Source organism: Panthera leo, chromosome A1, assembly GCF_018350215.1.
Source record: "Panthera leo isolate Ple1 chromosome A1, P.leo_Ple1_pat1.1, whole genome shotgun sequence".
NCBI classification, from domain to species: Eukaryota; Metazoa; Chordata; class Mammalia; order Carnivora; family Felidae; genus Panthera; species Panthera leo.
Window position 1 is genome coordinate 136,264,169 of NC_056679.1, and position 17,554 is coordinate 136,281,722.

General features: G+C 41.7%; 1 protein-coding gene across 1 annotated transcript in view; it reads left to right on the top strand.

Annotated features, from left to right (window-relative positions):
• The window catches only part of MCCC2 (methylcrotonyl-CoA carboxylase subunit 2), a 64,896-nt gene extending 48,901 nt beyond the window's left edge, over window positions 1-15,995 (top strand). Inside the window, exons 12-17 of the mRNA XM_042940682.1 lie at window positions 1,847-1,923; window positions 2,885-2,951; window positions 6,082-6,238; window positions 7,101-7,215; window positions 9,690-9,775; window positions 14,834-15,995. Of these exons, the coding sequence (XP_042796616.1) occupies window positions 1,847-1,923; window positions 2,885-2,951; window positions 6,082-6,238; window positions 7,101-7,215; window positions 9,690-9,775; window positions 14,834-14,951 (620 nt within the window). The 3' untranslated portion in view covers window positions 14,952-15,995. The remainder of the gene's footprint in view (window positions 1-1,846; window positions 1,924-2,884; window positions 2,952-6,081; window positions 6,239-7,100; window positions 7,216-9,689; window positions 9,776-14,833) is intronic.
• The last annotated feature ends 1,559 nt before the right edge of the window (window positions 15,996-17,554 follow it).

The following is a 17,554-nucleotide window of genomic DNA, read 5'->3' on the forward strand; positions in this document are numbered from 1 at the left end:
TTCCGGATGTAACGCTCACTGTGCAGCAGTTTGAAACAAGTCAGAGCTGTTTCTGCTTCTTTTCCAAAGATGGATGGGCTGTCCTTGTCATCTGTTTTTACCAGTTTGCCCCTTACTTGCTCAAAGACCTGTGGTACCTTTGTCCCCTAGAATACTGAGGAATTCCTCTGTCTTGAATTCAGATAAGATTGGAGAAAGGGAAAGGGAAGTGAGAAGGAGAAGAGGGGAATGAATGGAGGTTGGTGACAGGAGGAAGTATTGGGGGGAGGAAGAACAGATTTTTCTGAGGACCAGGTATCTCTGGCAGCTCTTAAGAGTTTCCTCCTGCCTCTGCACCTGCCTAGGTATGCCCTAGTAGTTTCTTGGACATTGTGCTTTCCTGTTTGGCCCGAAGGAAACTGGTGAAGGCACTTCCTCCGTGTCCCTGATATAGTGGGGCATGTGCCCTACTTAGTAGGTCCTGTGCCTGGAGATCCCAAGCCAGGCTCAGGATGGGTTGAAAGTCTAAATAGCTCACAAAGGGCAGTATACCTTAGGGGCAGCACCACACTGCCAAGAGATGTGCAAGTTCCCAGCTCGTTTTGTGGGGGTGGGGCACAAAAGTGGAAGTGGATTGCTAGACCTTTGGAGAAGGTCACCCCTTTGCACTGTCTCTGTAAGTGGCATTGCCATTTAAGAAATGCAGCATAGGCTTTTGGCTGGGATTTTAGGACTGAAAGATCAAGAAAACCAAGACAACGCCAGAGTAAAGAACAAAAACAAATTTTTAAAAATTCAGTGTTCTGGCATATCAGCAGGTTGACACTCTCTCTTATCCATTAATTTTCCTTCAACAATTTTTCAAGCACCTGCTTTGTGTCACACACCACTTTGTGTCGCACACCACACACCGAGCGTCTCAGCTGGCAGCCGGTGTATCTTGAGCTTGAAGACAGAGCGGGGTCCCCAGGCGCTTTGGGAGTGTGCTTTGTCAACAAGCACTGTTTGTTGACTCTTGGGTTCCAAGTGTTTGATACCTATTTAGAGTCCTCGTTAGGCTTGTTGAAATTCACTCTTGGGAAGATCTCTGTAGTTTTTCAGGTTTACAAAGCCTCCTGAAATCCCCTCAGGTGTCTCACATACTAATCGTTTTCGCCCTTTTTCTTCTCCCTTTGTGTCTGTGTGTATGGAGAGTGGGTGTTTGCAGTGGTAGTGGGACTGGTGGTGAGGAATAAAGGAAGCTTTTAGAGAAAATGAAAGTGTGGTGGTTCATTGTGTGACCACTGGCCTCGACTGTGCTCCCGCTTTTGAAAGCAAGTTGGCCTGGGTGTTACACGTAAGCCAATTTAACAATAAATTATATTAAAAAAAAAAAGAAAGAAAGAAAGCAAGTTGGCCTTTGCTGAGTTTATACCCTTTACCTCAAGGGCCTGTCATTGCCACAGGCACTTTCAGGCAAGCCAGTCACCTGAGAATGACAGATAGCTCTGAACATGGGCCTTTAAAGGGCTCTCCACCTGTGATTTGTTCCATTTCAGAATGTCCTCTGTCTGGTACTTAGTAGGCACTCGGACATGTGTTACACAAATGAATGGGCAACACCCTACCCCATCCATCATCGAACCAAACCAACCAGTCAGACAAAGTGATAACTTTACAGGTAACACACTCCTTTCAAGGAAGCAAAGAACCCAGATTCTCCAGTACTTTAGAAAGAAGAAATTGTGACATGAGCTGTTCTGTACCCTAGACAGAATCCCCACATTTTAAACTTTGATTTGAAATTAAAGAATGTGTAACTATGTCTGTTAGCTGTGAATTAAAAATCCTGTGGAATAAATAAATCTTTTTTCAATTTTCTTTTGAGGATTTGCTAGAATATTTGGATACCCTATAGGTATCATTGGAAATAACGGAGTTCTCTTTTCTGAATCTGCAAAAAAGGCAAGTACTGTTAAACATGTTTCAGGATTTTCTGTTTTAATTTAAACTTTGAAGGTCAAGTAATGAATGAAAGTTTATTGCATGAAAACTTTAAAATATTTAACCAGATGCCTTAGTAGGCAGAACACTGTATGTGCATGTGAGCGTGTGTGTGTGTATCTTAGTGTTTGAAACCATTTATATGGGGGTTTACATTAACATGTTTTATCTAGAGCATTATTTAAACAATGAAATGTTTCAGGGAAGTTTTGATACGACGCTTGAACTGTAAGTGCTGTGGATGACATGTATGTATCCTCAGGCTGTAGGAATACTTGTTTTAAAAGTGCTTATATTGCTTTAATTTTTACTAAAAGTTTTTTTCTTAATGTTTATTCATTTTGAGAGAGAGAGAAAGAGCTTAAGCGGGGGAGCGGCAGAGAGAGAGAGAGAGAGAGAGAGAGAGAGAGAGAGAGAGAGAGAGATTGATTCCCAAGCAGGCCCTTCACTCCCAGCACAGAGCCCATCCTGGGGCCCCATCTCACAAACCATGAGATCATGACCTGAGCTGAAATCAAGAGTTGGGCAGTTAACTGACTGAGCCACCCAGGTGCCCCTCTGTTTTCTTTTAAAGTGGAAAACTAAGGAATTATAGTGAGGCTCAGGAATTCCCACTGACAAGCATTTCTAGTTTTTTGAGTTTCACTTGCTGTTTAGAATGTTAGTGATTTGACTTCATCCCTACAGCTGTGAGCCAGTGATCACACACATGACTGCAAACAAATGTAGTACAAACCATAGTCGATGTCCCATTGGCCGTGGGTCCACACGGGAGTATTGTTGTTAGTGTTACTGTAAGGTCAAACTAGCCAAGCACAGGGTACACTTTCCTACCGCTGACCCAGGTATGGTGTTTGTAGGATGCATGATGGCTACAGATTTGTTCACCCCCCTTTAAAAAGATTACCTCATTTGCTTATAGGGGGCTCACTTCATCCAGTTATGCTGCCAAAGGAATATTCCTCTGCTGTTCCTTCAAAACATTACCGGTAAGAAAATAGCTTAATCAGTTTTGTTGCATTATTCCAGAGATTAACTGTCCAGTAGGACTCAGATATTGGGCAGTGTAGACATAGAGCACTTCCATTATAGCAAAAAGTTCAACTGGATACTCTTTTGTAGAGTCTCTTCAAGGGTTAACACTTCATGAATCTAAAATGAGATGTTTATCCCTATTTGGATAAAGCAGTTTCTCAGTTACATGTATCACAGTCAGAGGGCCTCCCTTTACTCCTACACGCGCATACCTACGCCCCTTCCTCCCCCGCCCCGGCAGGGCTCTCTTCTCTCCCAGAAATACTGATGTCACTACCAGAGAGTGTTGTCTGACCCATCATCTCTTTCCTAGCACTTTGTTTTCCATAAAGGATTTCAAGCACATGCTATGCTCCTTCCTTTTCCTCATCTTTTATTGTGTGGTTAATTCTACCTGAAGTGACATACTAGAAAAGGTGTATGTACATCCTGAACAATAGTCTGAGGATTTGAGTTTGGACTCCAAAGAATGGTAAGATCAGTATCCCCTCTCTGGATTTCATGTTTCATAGACGATCTTAATAGGGTGGATGAAATGATTTTTAAGGTCTTCTGTGGTTGTAGAGTCCTTTTTCCTACAATTCTCTGTTATTTATCTTGTTTGTGGAACAGTGCCTAACCTATAGGGGGCACTTAGATATGGTGGTTAGCTGAAAGCTCCCCACTCCTCCTGTCTTCAAAATGATCCCTGGCTGTCTCGAGCTCAAAGGAAGGAGGGTTCTTAGTCATTAGAATCAGGTGAGCCTTCACAAGAAAAAGGAGTTTGGCTCCTGCTAGTCAGCAGGGCATTAAACAGTCCTGGTGCAAAAACATCTTGATCTGGTGCTTCCCTTAAGTTTATGATAGTTGATTAGATGGATTTTGAGAGGCGTTATGTCCCAACAGCAGCCTGAGAGAGCACTTTGTGGCAAACCTTGTGAAAGGGCAGATAAAAAGAATTCTGAAGCTTCAGGGGACCTTGTTTCTAATAATTTGATGGTTTATTAACCACCAGTAAGTTAAACCTTGTTCTTGGAAGTTACACCTACATTTCTGTTCTTTGGTTTTTTGGTTGGGTTGGGCGCAGAGTGCAGAGGTTGTGTTTGATTTTGCAATCTTGCATTTGACAGTCCTGTGTGACATCCATGGAGATACACATACAAAAGGCAGTTGAATAAACCTATTTTTATTATTATTAAATATTTTTTTAACATTTATTTATTTTTGAGAGACAGAGTGTGAGTGGGGAGGGGCAGAGAAAGAGGGAGACACAGAATCTGAAGCAAGCTCCAGGCTCTGAGCTGTCAGCACAGAGCCCGGTGTGGGGTCCAAACCCGTGGACCACGAGATCATGACCTGAGCTGAAGTCTGATGCTTAACCGACTGAGCCACTCAGGCGTCTTAGCAGTTCAAAAAATCTTGAACACAGAGGACGTGTGTTGGCTGCATATAAAAATATAGGCATCCTCAGAATATGTAGATGTTATTTAAGACTGTGGGAAGAGATGAGAACACCCCCGAAAGAAGACAAGAGGGCTCAGGGACAGTCTTTGAGGAACTCTGATTTTTTTCCAAAGAGATGAGAGGAGAGGAAGGAAGGGAACATGATTATGTTGTTTTTTATGCTGGGAAGGATTAGGAGAAAGACAATTGAGGTGGCACAATCTTTTTTTTTTTTTTTAATGTTTATGGTATTTATTTTGAGAGAGAGAAAAATAGTGAACAGGGGAGGGGCAGAGAGAAAGGGAGACAGAGAATCCCAGGCAGGCTCTGTGCTATCACCTAAGAGCCTGATGTGGGGCTTAAACTCATGAACTGTGAGATCGTTACCTGAGCCAAAACCAAGAGTCAAACACTTAACTGACTGAGCCACCCATGCACCCCGTGGAATCCTATTTTTGAAGGCAAAATCATCTCCAGGGAATAGAAAAGCGGTGGGGTGCTGGGTGAGGGATGAGAGCTTGAAGGTAGCTGATATTTGAGCTAGCTACTGTGGAATATTTCAGGAAATCAAGACAAGGCAGGAAGAGGTGCTCTGAGCTATTGAGAGGGCCCTGTTCACAGGGGTCCCAGGGAAGCACAGTGTGCCTGGCAAGATTGAGGGCTGTCCTGTCGGTACCGCTGTGTCTGCAGCTTGGACAGCTGTCCCATAAAAACTGAATGGAATCGGATGACTTGATTACCGGGGACTTGCAAAACAAAAACAGTGACAGCCAGTTAGGCAAGTGAGTGGACGGCTGGGGAGGGAGACGCATGAAGCCTGGCTTGGGTTTTGTGAGGTGAGCAGGAAGGAGCCCAAGGCCTGGAGGGCCCAGTGCATCTGCAGAGCAGTCTCCCATGGCCAGGAGCTTGAGGAAGCACAGGAATGCTGTAGTTGCTGTGAAAAATTCTTCCACCATGCTATTGAGTCACTGGCAGGGGGCTCTTACCATCTTTGAAACATCTATCTTTTTATTTCATCCAAATTTTAAATCAGTGTTTCAGAAGGAACAGTTTATATATTAAACCAGGTCAGGAAATATGGAAGCCCTTGTAGTTCGGCTTGCTACAGCATTTCGTCCTGAGCTTGCTGTGTCACAGTCCTTCATCACCGACTGCTGTTTGGGGAGAATTTTTGACGGTAAACTCCTGGCATCCTGATCTTGTTTGACAGCTGTGTGTGCATCCAGATGAACCATTTTAAGGAAAATTTTAGAAGTGATTAGAGCAGTTTTATTTTATCTTTTTAAAAAAAATTTTTTTAATGTTTATTTATTTTTGAGAGAGAGAGTGTGAGTGAGGGAGGGGCAGAGAGAGGGGGAGACACAGAATCCGAAGTAGGCTCCAGGTTCTGAGCTGTCAGCACAGAGCCTGACGCGAGGCTCAAACCCCCGAACCACGAGATCATGACCTGAGCCAAAGTTGGACACTTACCCGACTGAGCCACCCAGGTGCCCCTTATTTTATCTTTTTAAGCAAACTTTTTGGGGGTGTATATTTCACATGTAAATATTTTGTTACAGTGAGAGGCTTTGTAGTAAAATACAGTTTGACAAGATGTTGGATTTGACTTCTGCACATAAATTCCATTACATCCAGAGGCTCTTTTTCTGTTCTTTCCCTTAGGATTTATGGTTGGTAGAGACTATGAGGCGGAAGGAATTGCCAAGGATGGTGCCAAGATGGTGGCTGCTGTAGCCTGTGCCAATGTGCCTAAGATAACTGTCATCATTGGGGGATCTTATGGGGCTGGAAACTATGGGATGTGTGGCAGAGCATATAGGTAGGTGATTGTCATGGTTTTCTCTGAAGAAAGAATCACACTTCAAGTATATTTATAAATGGTCAGTTTGGTACAGGTTTATTTGAAACATAGAATGGCATTCACACATTTTGATCAGTTATACCGTAATTTGTATCATCTGGAGGAGTGAAATGAAATTTAAGACTAAACGTGCTACTTGGAAGAAATCCACAATGGGAATCAGGAAATATTTTGCGATGGCTCATAATGAAAATACCATATGTCATAATTTATGTGATGCAGCTAAGGTCTTGCTTTGAGGAAGGTGTGTACTAGATGTAAATATACATAGACTGGAAAAGAAAGGCCGAAAATCACTGAGCCAGGCTGCCAGCTCAAGAACTGTGAAGAAGAACAGCTTATTAAACACAAGAAAATAGAAAACAGGACACAATAAAGAGCAAACATCGTAAAGATAAAAGAATCAGGAAAGCCCAGACTTGTTTGTTTAAAAAGGTTAACAAATTTGATCGTCTCCTAGTAAAACTAAAAAATAAAGCAAAAAGACTTTATATCGGGAATGGAAAACAGGACATAAGCACATGTAATAAGGGGATATTTTGAATATTTTTATGTCCAGTAAATTGACATGAAATGGATAAATAAAATTTATCAAAACAGACATCAGAATCATGTGGAGAACTTAAAAACCCAACTACACTCAGTAGACACCTCTGGAGATTCGTCTGGAGTAGGTTCCAAGCGTGATTTTTTTAAAAAAATGCCCTTGGAATACACAGCTGGAATGAAGAACCACTAATTTAGGAGGTAATCACAGGCCTGTGAAAACCTCTGTGTTGTACAGTGAATTAATTTGATCATTTTTCTTCCCCCCCTACAGCCCAAGATTCCTCTACCTGTGGCCAAACGCTCGTGTCTCAGTGATGGGAGGAGAGCAGGCAGCCAATGTGTTGGCCACAGTAGCAAAGGACCAAAGAGCACGTGAAGGGAAACAAGTAAATGCTGTTTTTTCTGTGTCTCTGGGTTTGGCTGAGCCAGGGAGCAGCGCACCCAGAACCTCTCAGTGTTCGTGGGTTAGGGCCTGGCTTCACTTAGAAGATGCTGACTGTCAGCAATTTGGACTTCCATATGCTCTGTCTCTCTTGTTAGAGCTACTTTATTGGAGGTTGCTTGTTGTAATTTTTCAGAATTTCCAAGAAAATAATCGAGAAACTCAGACACTGGTCTGAGGCATAAGGATCTTAGGTTCTTAGTCATTTGCAGTTAGTGAGATTTAAATAAATGCAATTTACTTCTTTGATTTTATGACCTAAAGCAGCAGAATTTTGTTTTTTCCAGTTTCTCTCTTAGATTGTCCTTGAGTGGGAGGGCCCGGTCCTTTAATTGAGAATTGAGTAACATTATTATACTGTGCACATATAAATGAAAAATGGAAAGGTCGCTGGAAACTTGATGAAAGGCACATCAGCAAGTGGCTGCTTTTAGTTTTCTAAATGTTAATAGTAGGTACTTTTAAGCGATTGTTTTTTAGGTCTTGACAGCAACATCACACAAAAGGTACTGGCTGCGTACTCCACAGGGTACAGAGTGCTCAAGCACCTTAGAAGGTTTACATGACTTGGAGAAAATGTGAGGTTCTTGCCCCTTGAGTAGCTGACAGTCTGGGGGCAGACAGCTTATAATCTGAGGGTTGAGTGAACAACAGAATAATTTATTAAGGCAAATTCTTCTTTGCAAACAGTTGTTGTGAGAATGGATTCTTTTTTTGTGTCTCAGAGATTCTTCTGAAGTTGTGCATTAGTTTTTATTAGTTATACTACTACTTTGCATAAGCCCCTAACCTTAAAATGATTGATGCATGTTCTTGGAACTGTTTACTTGACCTGTTTTATCATAACAGGGCATAACATGGAGGAGGCCCTGCCTTCTAAGGTTCTCATTCCTGCCAGTTAGGATCATCTGGTCAACTGCCTAGCTTGTGGAATGGGGATAAGATAAGCATGAGGGGTGGCTCCTGCCTCCCTGAATGCATCCTACTCATGCTTCACATCCTCAGTTGTCTTTTGCAAGCAGCAGGAATTCTGCAGACTTAAACTGAAGTTTCCTTTTCATTTCCGTACTGATGAGTATCCAAGTGAAATGAGAGGTTTACTCTTGTGTTTGTTGTGTGTTTGTGTGTTAGGCATCAGAGGTGTGAAATTCTACCTGATATTTTAAAGACCTATCTTTAACCCTAGCCCAGTATGGTAGTCTTTTATTAAGTAGTTGTTCTTTGATTGATATACAAATATATGAATTCATTTATTCTTATGTATGAAAGGAAAGTATAGGATTTTAGTGGTTCTCTCCCCAAATTCTTGACATATAAGTGATACTAAACTATGAAAGTACATAAAAGAAGGTTGGATTTATTTGAAATAAGTCATTTGTTTTGGTGTGAAATACTTTTTAAGTTGAAAACACTTTCCAGGGTTTCAAAATTGGTTTGCATAAAGATTTTTGCAACTGAATTAATTATCGCTTGTTTCTGGCAATACTGGTGGGCAAGCCATTAAATTTTTAATTAGAGGAAAATATCTCTCAGCTATTTGGGTTTATTCAAGTGGTGATTGATATTTCACCCATTTAAACTTTAAAATTGTTTTAAATTTGGCTGTTTTGAATGAAAATCCCCTACGGGGCACCTGGGTGGCTCGGTTGATTAAGCATACGAGTCTTGATTTCGGCTGAGGTCCTGATCTCATGGTCGTGAGATGGAGTCCCACTCTGGGCTCTGTGCCGACAGTGTGGAGCTTCCTTGGGATTCTCTCCCCTTCTCTCTGCCTATACCCACCACTCTCTGTTTCAAAAAACAAAAAAAAACCAAAAAAACCCACAACAATCTCCTACTGGTCCATGTCCAACAGAAGCTGCTAAATGTAAAATTGCCCTTTTGTTACATTTTGTATAATTCACATCCGTTGTTAGGCCCTGCTAGAGTACTCTATCCCCTTGGGTTTGTTTTTGTTTTTCAAGTTTATTTACTTATTTTGAGGGGCGGGGAGGGCAGGGGAGGGACAAAGAGAGAGAGAGAATCCCAAGCAGGATCCGCACTGTCAGCGTGGAGCACATTGCAGGGCTCGATCTCACAAACCATGAAATCACAACCTGAGCCAAAATCAAGAGTTAGATGCTCAACCAACTAAGCCACTCAGGTGCCCTGCGATCCCCTTGGTTTTGAACCTTACACTAAACCGCCTCAGGAAGTTGTCTCTGACAAGGGAGATGTAATGGTGGACCAGTTTGGCACTCATGTCTCAGGTGAGATCATGTGTGCTAAAGTATCACTTGTCATCTATATATGTCACTGTGCAGATGGTGGTTGTGACACTATTACTCAAGAAACGGTCACCCCTTTTTTCTTGAGGTTCTCTTGAGTGGATCTGTTGCTTTAGTACAGTGGATTCATTCATGGTCCCTTTTCTTTCAGTTCTCCAGTGCGGATGAAGCAGCTTTAAAAGAGCCAATCATTAAGAAGTTTGAAGAGGAAGGAAACCCTTACTATTCCAGTGCAAGGTGGGAGCCAGGGAAAAAGGTACCTTCTGATACCTCCTGGTGGGTGCGTCTGGGCTGTAAGGGCAGCAGCTTTACAGAGATACAGGCAGTTGGGTTGGTCTGGCCTTTGTAGGAACCAGAAAACAACTTTTGGCCGCACATAATTTTGTATTATTGTCTCTATAATGGGAGTACCTGCTGCAGAAATCCCACCCCTTCTCCCAGGCTGGGCTATGGACCATTACCATTGGTCTGATTCCACAACTCTCCACCATTCTTTCCACCACCACCACCCCCCCCCACGCCTTTTTTTTAGTGTTTATTTTATTTTTGAGAGAGAGATAGAGAACACATGAAAAGGGAAGAGGCAGAGAGAGAGGAGAGACACAGGATCAGAGGCAGTCTCCAGGCTCTAAGCTGTCAGCACAGACCTGACACAGGACTTCAACTCACTGTGAACTGCAAGATCATGACCTGAGCCGAAGTCGGCACTTAACCGACTGAGCCACCCAGGCGCCCCCTTCCTTCTCCCACTTCTAAATGAGGTGTCTGGGCCTGCAGGGGCTAAAAAGTTAAGAGTTATAATCCTGGCTGTATCATTTTCAGGAATTCGTTCTTTTATAGTTTTTGCTTAAATACGTGGATTCCTGCCATGCCCCTGTCTTTATTTTGTTTTTACTCCTATTTTAAAGATGACTTTGGTTGAACTGTTGAACACGTTTTGGCACTTGATAACGAGTGTGCTTGTGCACTGAGGAGGTGATTACTCACAGCCAGGGTCTGCGTGTCAGCACCAAGTAATCACCTCACACACCATTGCAACTCTTGGTTCTGTTTGTTTCTTACAGCCTTTAATGAGGTCATAAATCATCGTGGCCTGCCCGGGCTGCAGACTTGCTGCCCTGTGTGCATTCAGACCTCTGTTTTCAGCAACTTTAATGTTCTTCATTCTGAAGAATAATCTAAGCTTCATATCTTCCTTTTATCCCTTGGGCATATGGAATAAAGAAAATAACTATTTGTGTCTTTTAAAATTAGGTTATGGTGTAATTTGTGTCATTTACTGGGGAAGGCAAACTGGAGAGGAAGGAGAAAAGAAAAAAATTAGAATCCGTTTCAGTCATCAGCACATCTTTCGTGGCGGGTACTGCTCCTGGCACTTTGGGTACAGAGGCTGAACATACTTATTTTCAAGAGCATATAATTACTTTCGGAATGAAAATGGTACCATTTGGCATTTTTAAAAAGCCTATTTCTCTTCTTGTTAATATGTATTTTTGTAAGCTGATTTGCAGGGCTATTTTGTTGTGGGTCATTGATTCATTTAATTAAGATGAAAATATTTTATAGTCTTTGAGACATAAACATGTTCTTGTTACCATCACTTAAACAGACTTAGATAGTAGCCAGTAGAAGCAAAGAGGAAATAGAAAACCCTAAAAAAAGGTTTAAGAGAAAAGAGTAAATGGTAAGCTCACATACAGTTTTTTTTTTTTTTAATATATGAAATTTATTGTCAAATTGGTTTCCATACAACACCCAGTGCTCATCCCAACAGGTGCCCTCCTCAATACCCATCACCCACCCTCTCCTCCCTCCCACCCCCCATCAGCCCTCAGTTTGTTCTCAGTTTTTAAGAGTCTCTTATGCTTTGGCTTTCTCCCACTCTAACCTCTTTTTTTTTTTTTTTTTCCTTTTCCTCCCCCATGGGTTCCTGTTAAGTTTCTCAGGATCCACATAAGAGTGAAAACATATGGTATCTGTCTTTCTCTGTATGGCTTATTTCACTTAGCATAACCCTCTCCAGTTCTATCCATGTTGCTACAAAAGGCCATATTTCATTCTTTCTCATTGCCACGTAGTATTCCATTGTGTATATAAACCACAATTTCTTTATCCATTCATCAGTTGATGGACATTTAGGCTCTTTCCATAATTTGGCTATTGTTGAGAGTGCTACTATAAACATTGGGGTACAAGTGCCCCTCTCCATCAGCACTCCTGTATCCTTTGGGTAAATTCCTAGCAGTGCTACTGCTGGGTCATAGGGTAGGTCTATTTTTAATTTTTGGAGGAACCTCCACACTGTTTTCCAGAGCGGCTGCACCAATTTGCATTCCCACCAACAGTGCAAGAGGGTTCCCGTTTCTCCACATCCTCTCCAGCATCTGTAGTCTCCTGATTTGTTCATTTTGGCCACTCTGACTGGAGTGAGGTGATATCTGAGTGTGGTTTTGATTTGTATTTCCCTGATGAGGAGCGACACTGAGCATCTTTTCATATGCTTGCTGGCCACCTGGATGTCTTCTTGAGAGAAGTGTCTATTCATGTTTTCTGCCCATTTCTTCACTGGATTATTTGTTTTTCGGGTGTGGAGTTTGGTGAGCTCTTTATAGATTTTGGATACTAGCCCTTTGTCCGATATGTCATTTGCAAATATCTTTTCCCGTTCCGTTGGTTGCCTTTTAGTTTTGTTGATTGTTTCCTTTGCTGTGCAGAAGCTTTTTATCTTCATGAGGTCCCAATAACTCATTTTTGCTTTTAATTCCCTTGCCTTTGGGGATGTGTCGAGTAAGAAATTGCTGTGGCTGAGGTCATAGAGGTCTTTTCCTGTTTTCTCCTCTAGGGTTTTGATGGTTTCCTGTCTCACATTCAGGTCCTTTATCCATTTTGAGTTTATTTTTGTGAATGGTGTGAGAAAGTGGTCTAGTTTCAACCTTCTGCATGTTGCTGTCCAGTTCTCCCAGCACCATTTGTTAAAGAGACTGTCTTTTTTCCATTGGATGTTCTTTCCTGCTTTGTCAAAGATGAGTTGGCCATACGTTTGTGGGTCTAGTTCTGGGGTTTCTATTCTATTCCATTGGTCTATGTGTCTGTTTTTGTGCCAATACCATGCTGTCTTGATGATTACAGCTTTGTAGTAGAGGCTAAAGTTTGGGATTGTGATGCCTCCTGCTTTGGTCTTCTTCTTCAAAATTACTTTGGCTATTCGGGGCCTTTTGTGGTTCCATATGAATTTTAGGATTGCTTGTTCTAGCTTCGAGAAGAATGCTGGTGCAATTTTGATTGGGATTGCATTGAATGTGTAGATAGCTTTGGGTAGTATTGACATTTTGACAATATTTATTCTTCCAACCCATGAGCACAGAATGTTTTTCCATTTCTTTATATCTTCTTCAATTTCCTGCATAAGCTTTCTATAGTTTTCAGCATACAGATCTTTTACATCTTTGGTTAGGTTTATTCCTGTTGGTGCAAGGTTATTCCTTGCACCAATTGCAATTGGTGCAATTGGCTCACATACAGTTTCTTGTTTGTTTTTGTTTCTACATCAGATTTTGAGTGAAATGCACAAGGACAGGGGCGCCTGGGTGGCGCAGTCGGTTAAGCGTCCGACTTCAGCCAGGTCACGATCTCGCGGTCCGTGAGTTCGAGCCCCGCGTCAGGCTCTGGGCTGATGGCTCGGAGCCTGGAGCCTGTTTCCGATTCTGTGTCTCCCTCTCCCTCTGCCCCTCCCCCGTTCATGCTCTGTCTCTCTCTGTCCCAAAAATAAAAAAATAAAAAAAAAAAAAAAAATGCACAAGGACAGTTGAAATATTAAACTTTGAAAAATAACGTATCTCGTGTGAGCCATTCATTTGTTTTTCAGCCCTGGCTAAGTCATCTCTTGAGAAAGACTGAATCGTTTATTGTTTTCATACTTACATTAGTATTATTATTTTAATAGGCTGTATTCAGGGCAGGGGAGCAAATGGCCCAGATGTATTTATCTCTGGAAACAAATATCAAAAAACACTAAGGTGTTTTTTTGTTGTTGTTGTTAATTCATAGATGCTTAGGCCTTTCTGTTAAAACATTTGGTGGCATGGAGTCAGCAGTTTTCTTTACAAGATGAAAGGATTTTCAAGCCAGTTCATGGCACCTTCCTTGGATTTCATGAATCTCAGCCTACCAGTAAACTTGTGCGGTCTGTTTTGGCTCTACCATGGTTGGCTCTGTCTTTTCAGAGACCTCTTTCATTATCTGCTACCGCGGATAATGACGTTCTGTGTTTCTCTCAGTCCTTCATTGTTACGTGTGCAGCATGCCAGTTTCTTCTGCTCAGTTCTTTTTATAATCAGAACTTCTTCAGGCATTTGATTAGGGCCTTTTACCTGGAGCACTCTTGTTAATGACCATCACGAAGCAGGCCTGGCTTCGCTGTGCTTGCTGCGTTATTCTGCTGTTGGCGTCAGAAGGGGGTGTAATCAACTGACCTGGTTACACATGACAGGAGTGGCCTCTTCTTACTGGCTGTTGCTACTTCAGGGTCCCCATTATGAATGTTTTATGAGCAAAGATTTGATTCATGGTCTGTCGATCTAAGTATGGTTTAATAATTGATGCTATTGTCTAGATACTGAAAGCAGTTTGTTTAAAGAAAGCCAAACAGCCACCTACTAATGACCTTTAAAAAACAGTATTTCTCATTCATCTTTTTTGTAAAACTGAGGTTGTCAGTGAAAAGCAGATTTGTACTTTAGAGTTTCTTTTGAAAGCAGCTTAAAGCTATTACTTACTTTCCTATTGTAGCAAAAGACAAAGAACTTACATTGAAGATACTTTAATAAAATAGTGAAGTCTATTCAGTCGTTTTTGTAGTTTCTTAAAAGTTTGGGAATTTGGGGGAGTACACCTTTTCCAGTAGAGACTTTGGTTTGAGATCATTACCTGGGTTCATGTGTCTCTCCATATTAATAACAGGAACACATCAACTTGTATATTTATGTGGGCAGAAGAACAGGAAACATTTTCCTGAAATAAGTAAAAGTATTTGAAAATCAAGGATTATTTTGTGGTTTCTGGAAGCAGTTCCCAAAACCATAGCTCACTCTGACATTCTTTGAGGGCCTGGGATCAAAGTCCTGTCATTTTTCTTTGGGAAGAATGTAATTTCAGTTGTGAGAATGTAGTACCCAGAAACTCATTGGTAGATCCCCATGGTACCTGAAGAAAAACCTCAGCATTTCTGGGCATAAATTATATAAATGGTAGTTTGGTGGTAGATTCCTAATAACTTTTGCTTTGTTCTTTTATCAGGCTGTGGGATGATGGGATTATTGATCCCATGGACACCAGACTGGTCCTGGGTCTCAGTATTAGTGCAGCCCTCAATGCACCAATCCAGAAGACTGACTTCAGCATCTTGAGGATGTAACTGGAGTGTGAAGCATCTTCCATTGGATATGTACCAAAATTGACATACCAGTAGCCTTAAAATTTTAGACTTTTCCAACATGTGGCTATTATGGTAAAATTGTTTTCTTAACACAGTGCATCGTACTTTTCTACATTAAACAAAAATCAGTGAAGATACTTATTTGATAAACTTCAATTCCTTGTCTATTTTCTTTGAGAAACTTTTCTGTGACTCAGCTTTACCACCCATAAACTGAAGAGAATAACTTAAGTTATCCTTTCTAACCCACAAGTAGCATGAAAGTCCCATAACCTATACACTGCAGGTATGTTTGAGATTATTAATAGTCATTTTTCCTCTGAAATGATTGTTTTGCTGATTACACATGATGATATTTTAACACACACAATTTTTAAAAGCATCAATTACTTGTCTTTTTAGCCACTACTCCTTCCCTTAATAGTCACACTTATTGTCTGCATTTGGGGCTCTCTTTTCTACCCATTCTCTCTCCATCCTTCTCCTCATTGCCTTCCCCTGCCAATACCCTCTTCAAGGTTTACCTCCATGTTGCTGAAACCAGTGGGTTCTTTTCTGACTTTATCTGACTGAATTCTCTGAAGCATTCAGTGCACTTGAACACTTCCTCCCCGCAGTGCTGGCCTTAGCTTCTAGATCGAAACTTTAGGTTTTCTGCCAACCTCTTTGGCCCTTCTTGTTCTGTCTCCCTTGCCCTGCCCCTGTTCCTCTAGTGATTTCTCTCCTACTCCCTTTACTATTTGTCCTGATTTTTCATTAGCAAAACATGAAAGTATCCCCTTGTTCTTTTTTTAAAAATTGTGGTAAAATACACAGAACATAAAATGTATCGTTTTAACCACTTTTAGGTGTACAGTTCTGTGGCCTTAAGTCCATTCACATGGTTGTGCTACCATCACCACCATCCATCTCCAGAACTTTTCATCATTCCAAACAGAACTCTGTTATTAAATAGTAACTCCCCATGCCCTCGCTCCCCTCCTCTGGCACTCTGCTCATTCTTTTTTTTTTTTTTTTTTTTTTTTTTTTTTTAGTTTTTTAATGTTTTTATTTATTTTTGAGAGACAGCGCTCGAGTAGGGGGGGTGCAGAGAGAGAGGGAGACAGAATCCGAAGCAGGCTTCAGACTCTGAGCTGTCAGCACAGAGCCTGAAGTGGGGCTCGAACTCACGAACTGTGAGATCATGACCTGAGCCGAAGTCGGACGCTCAACCAACTGAGTCACCCAGGCCCCCCTGCTCATTCTTAAATGTGTATGTTACTCATGGTTAGGTTTATTCTCTCTTGGTCATATCAGCCCTTCTTATGGCTTCAGAAGCCATCTAAACGCAGATGATTCCTGTGTCGACATTGTTCTCCCTGAGCTCTAGACCTGTGTATCTTAGGGGTCTACTGGATGTCTGCACTGGTGGTCTTTTAGGAACCTCAGATTCAGGCATCAGGGTCAATTGATTTTGCCTCCTCACTATCTCTTAAATTCCCCATTATCTTTGTCTTTCACTTCCAAAGGCCTTAGAAGTGGTCTACCTGCTTCTAGTCTTAGCTAGTCTTGCGTCTGCATCCCTGTGAGGTAGGATGACCATTCTAAGTGCACACCTGGTCATGCTGCTCCCTTGCTTCAGTGTCTCACGGGTTCCCTGTAGAAGTACTAGACCCCTCATGCCCTCCATGATCGTGACCATCACATCCCCTCTTCTGTCTCATCTCCTTGACTCTTCCCCACACTCGGTGCTCCATCTGTTCTAGACTTCTAGCTCCTTGAACCTACACAGTCCTTCCCACTTTAGGGTCCACCACCTAATGTTCCCTCTGCCTGTACTTTCTCTGAAGCACTTACCTTTTGTCTCTGTGACTTCTCTGGGCTGGGTTAGACACTATCTCTTGATGCTCTTGAAAAGCACCAACCATTTTCTCTGTCTTACGTATTTATGAGAAATGTAAATATTTCTTTAATATTGCCTTCCTGCTAGACTGTAAGCTCCCTGAGAGCAAGGATCTCCTGTTTAGCCTACATCTCCATTCCCTAGCACTTGGAGATGCTCACATGTTTATTGAATGGTTGAAAAATCCAAATTTTAATTGATGTTCTCAGGCCACATTAAAATTAAGTGACTGATTAAATGATATAATACAACTATCAAATGGTTTCCTAATAAAATTAATATTTCAAGCATTGTGCGTGATGTTCATTTTAGGCAGCATTTGTGTATCAGAAGTCAATTTAATTTTTTGAGATGTGTACAGATAAATGTGTAAAGATAAGTGTTGGACTTACTTAAATAAATTTGCACTTTAAATAAAGATAAGTAGGTTGCATTTTTGGGGCACCGGGTGGCTCAGTCAGTTGAGTGTTCGACTTCGCTCAGGTCATGATCTCTTAGTTCATGAGTTCGAGCCCCACATCGGGCTCTGTGCTGACAGCTCAGAGCCTAGAGCCTGCCTCCAACTCTGTGTCTCCCTCTCTCTCTGCTCCTCCACTCCTCATGCTTTGTCTCTTTCTCTCTCTCAAAAACAAACATTAAAAGAATAAAAAAGGAAGTAGGTTGCATTTTCAGAAGGATGTTGGAGGAGGTCCCTGAGAGG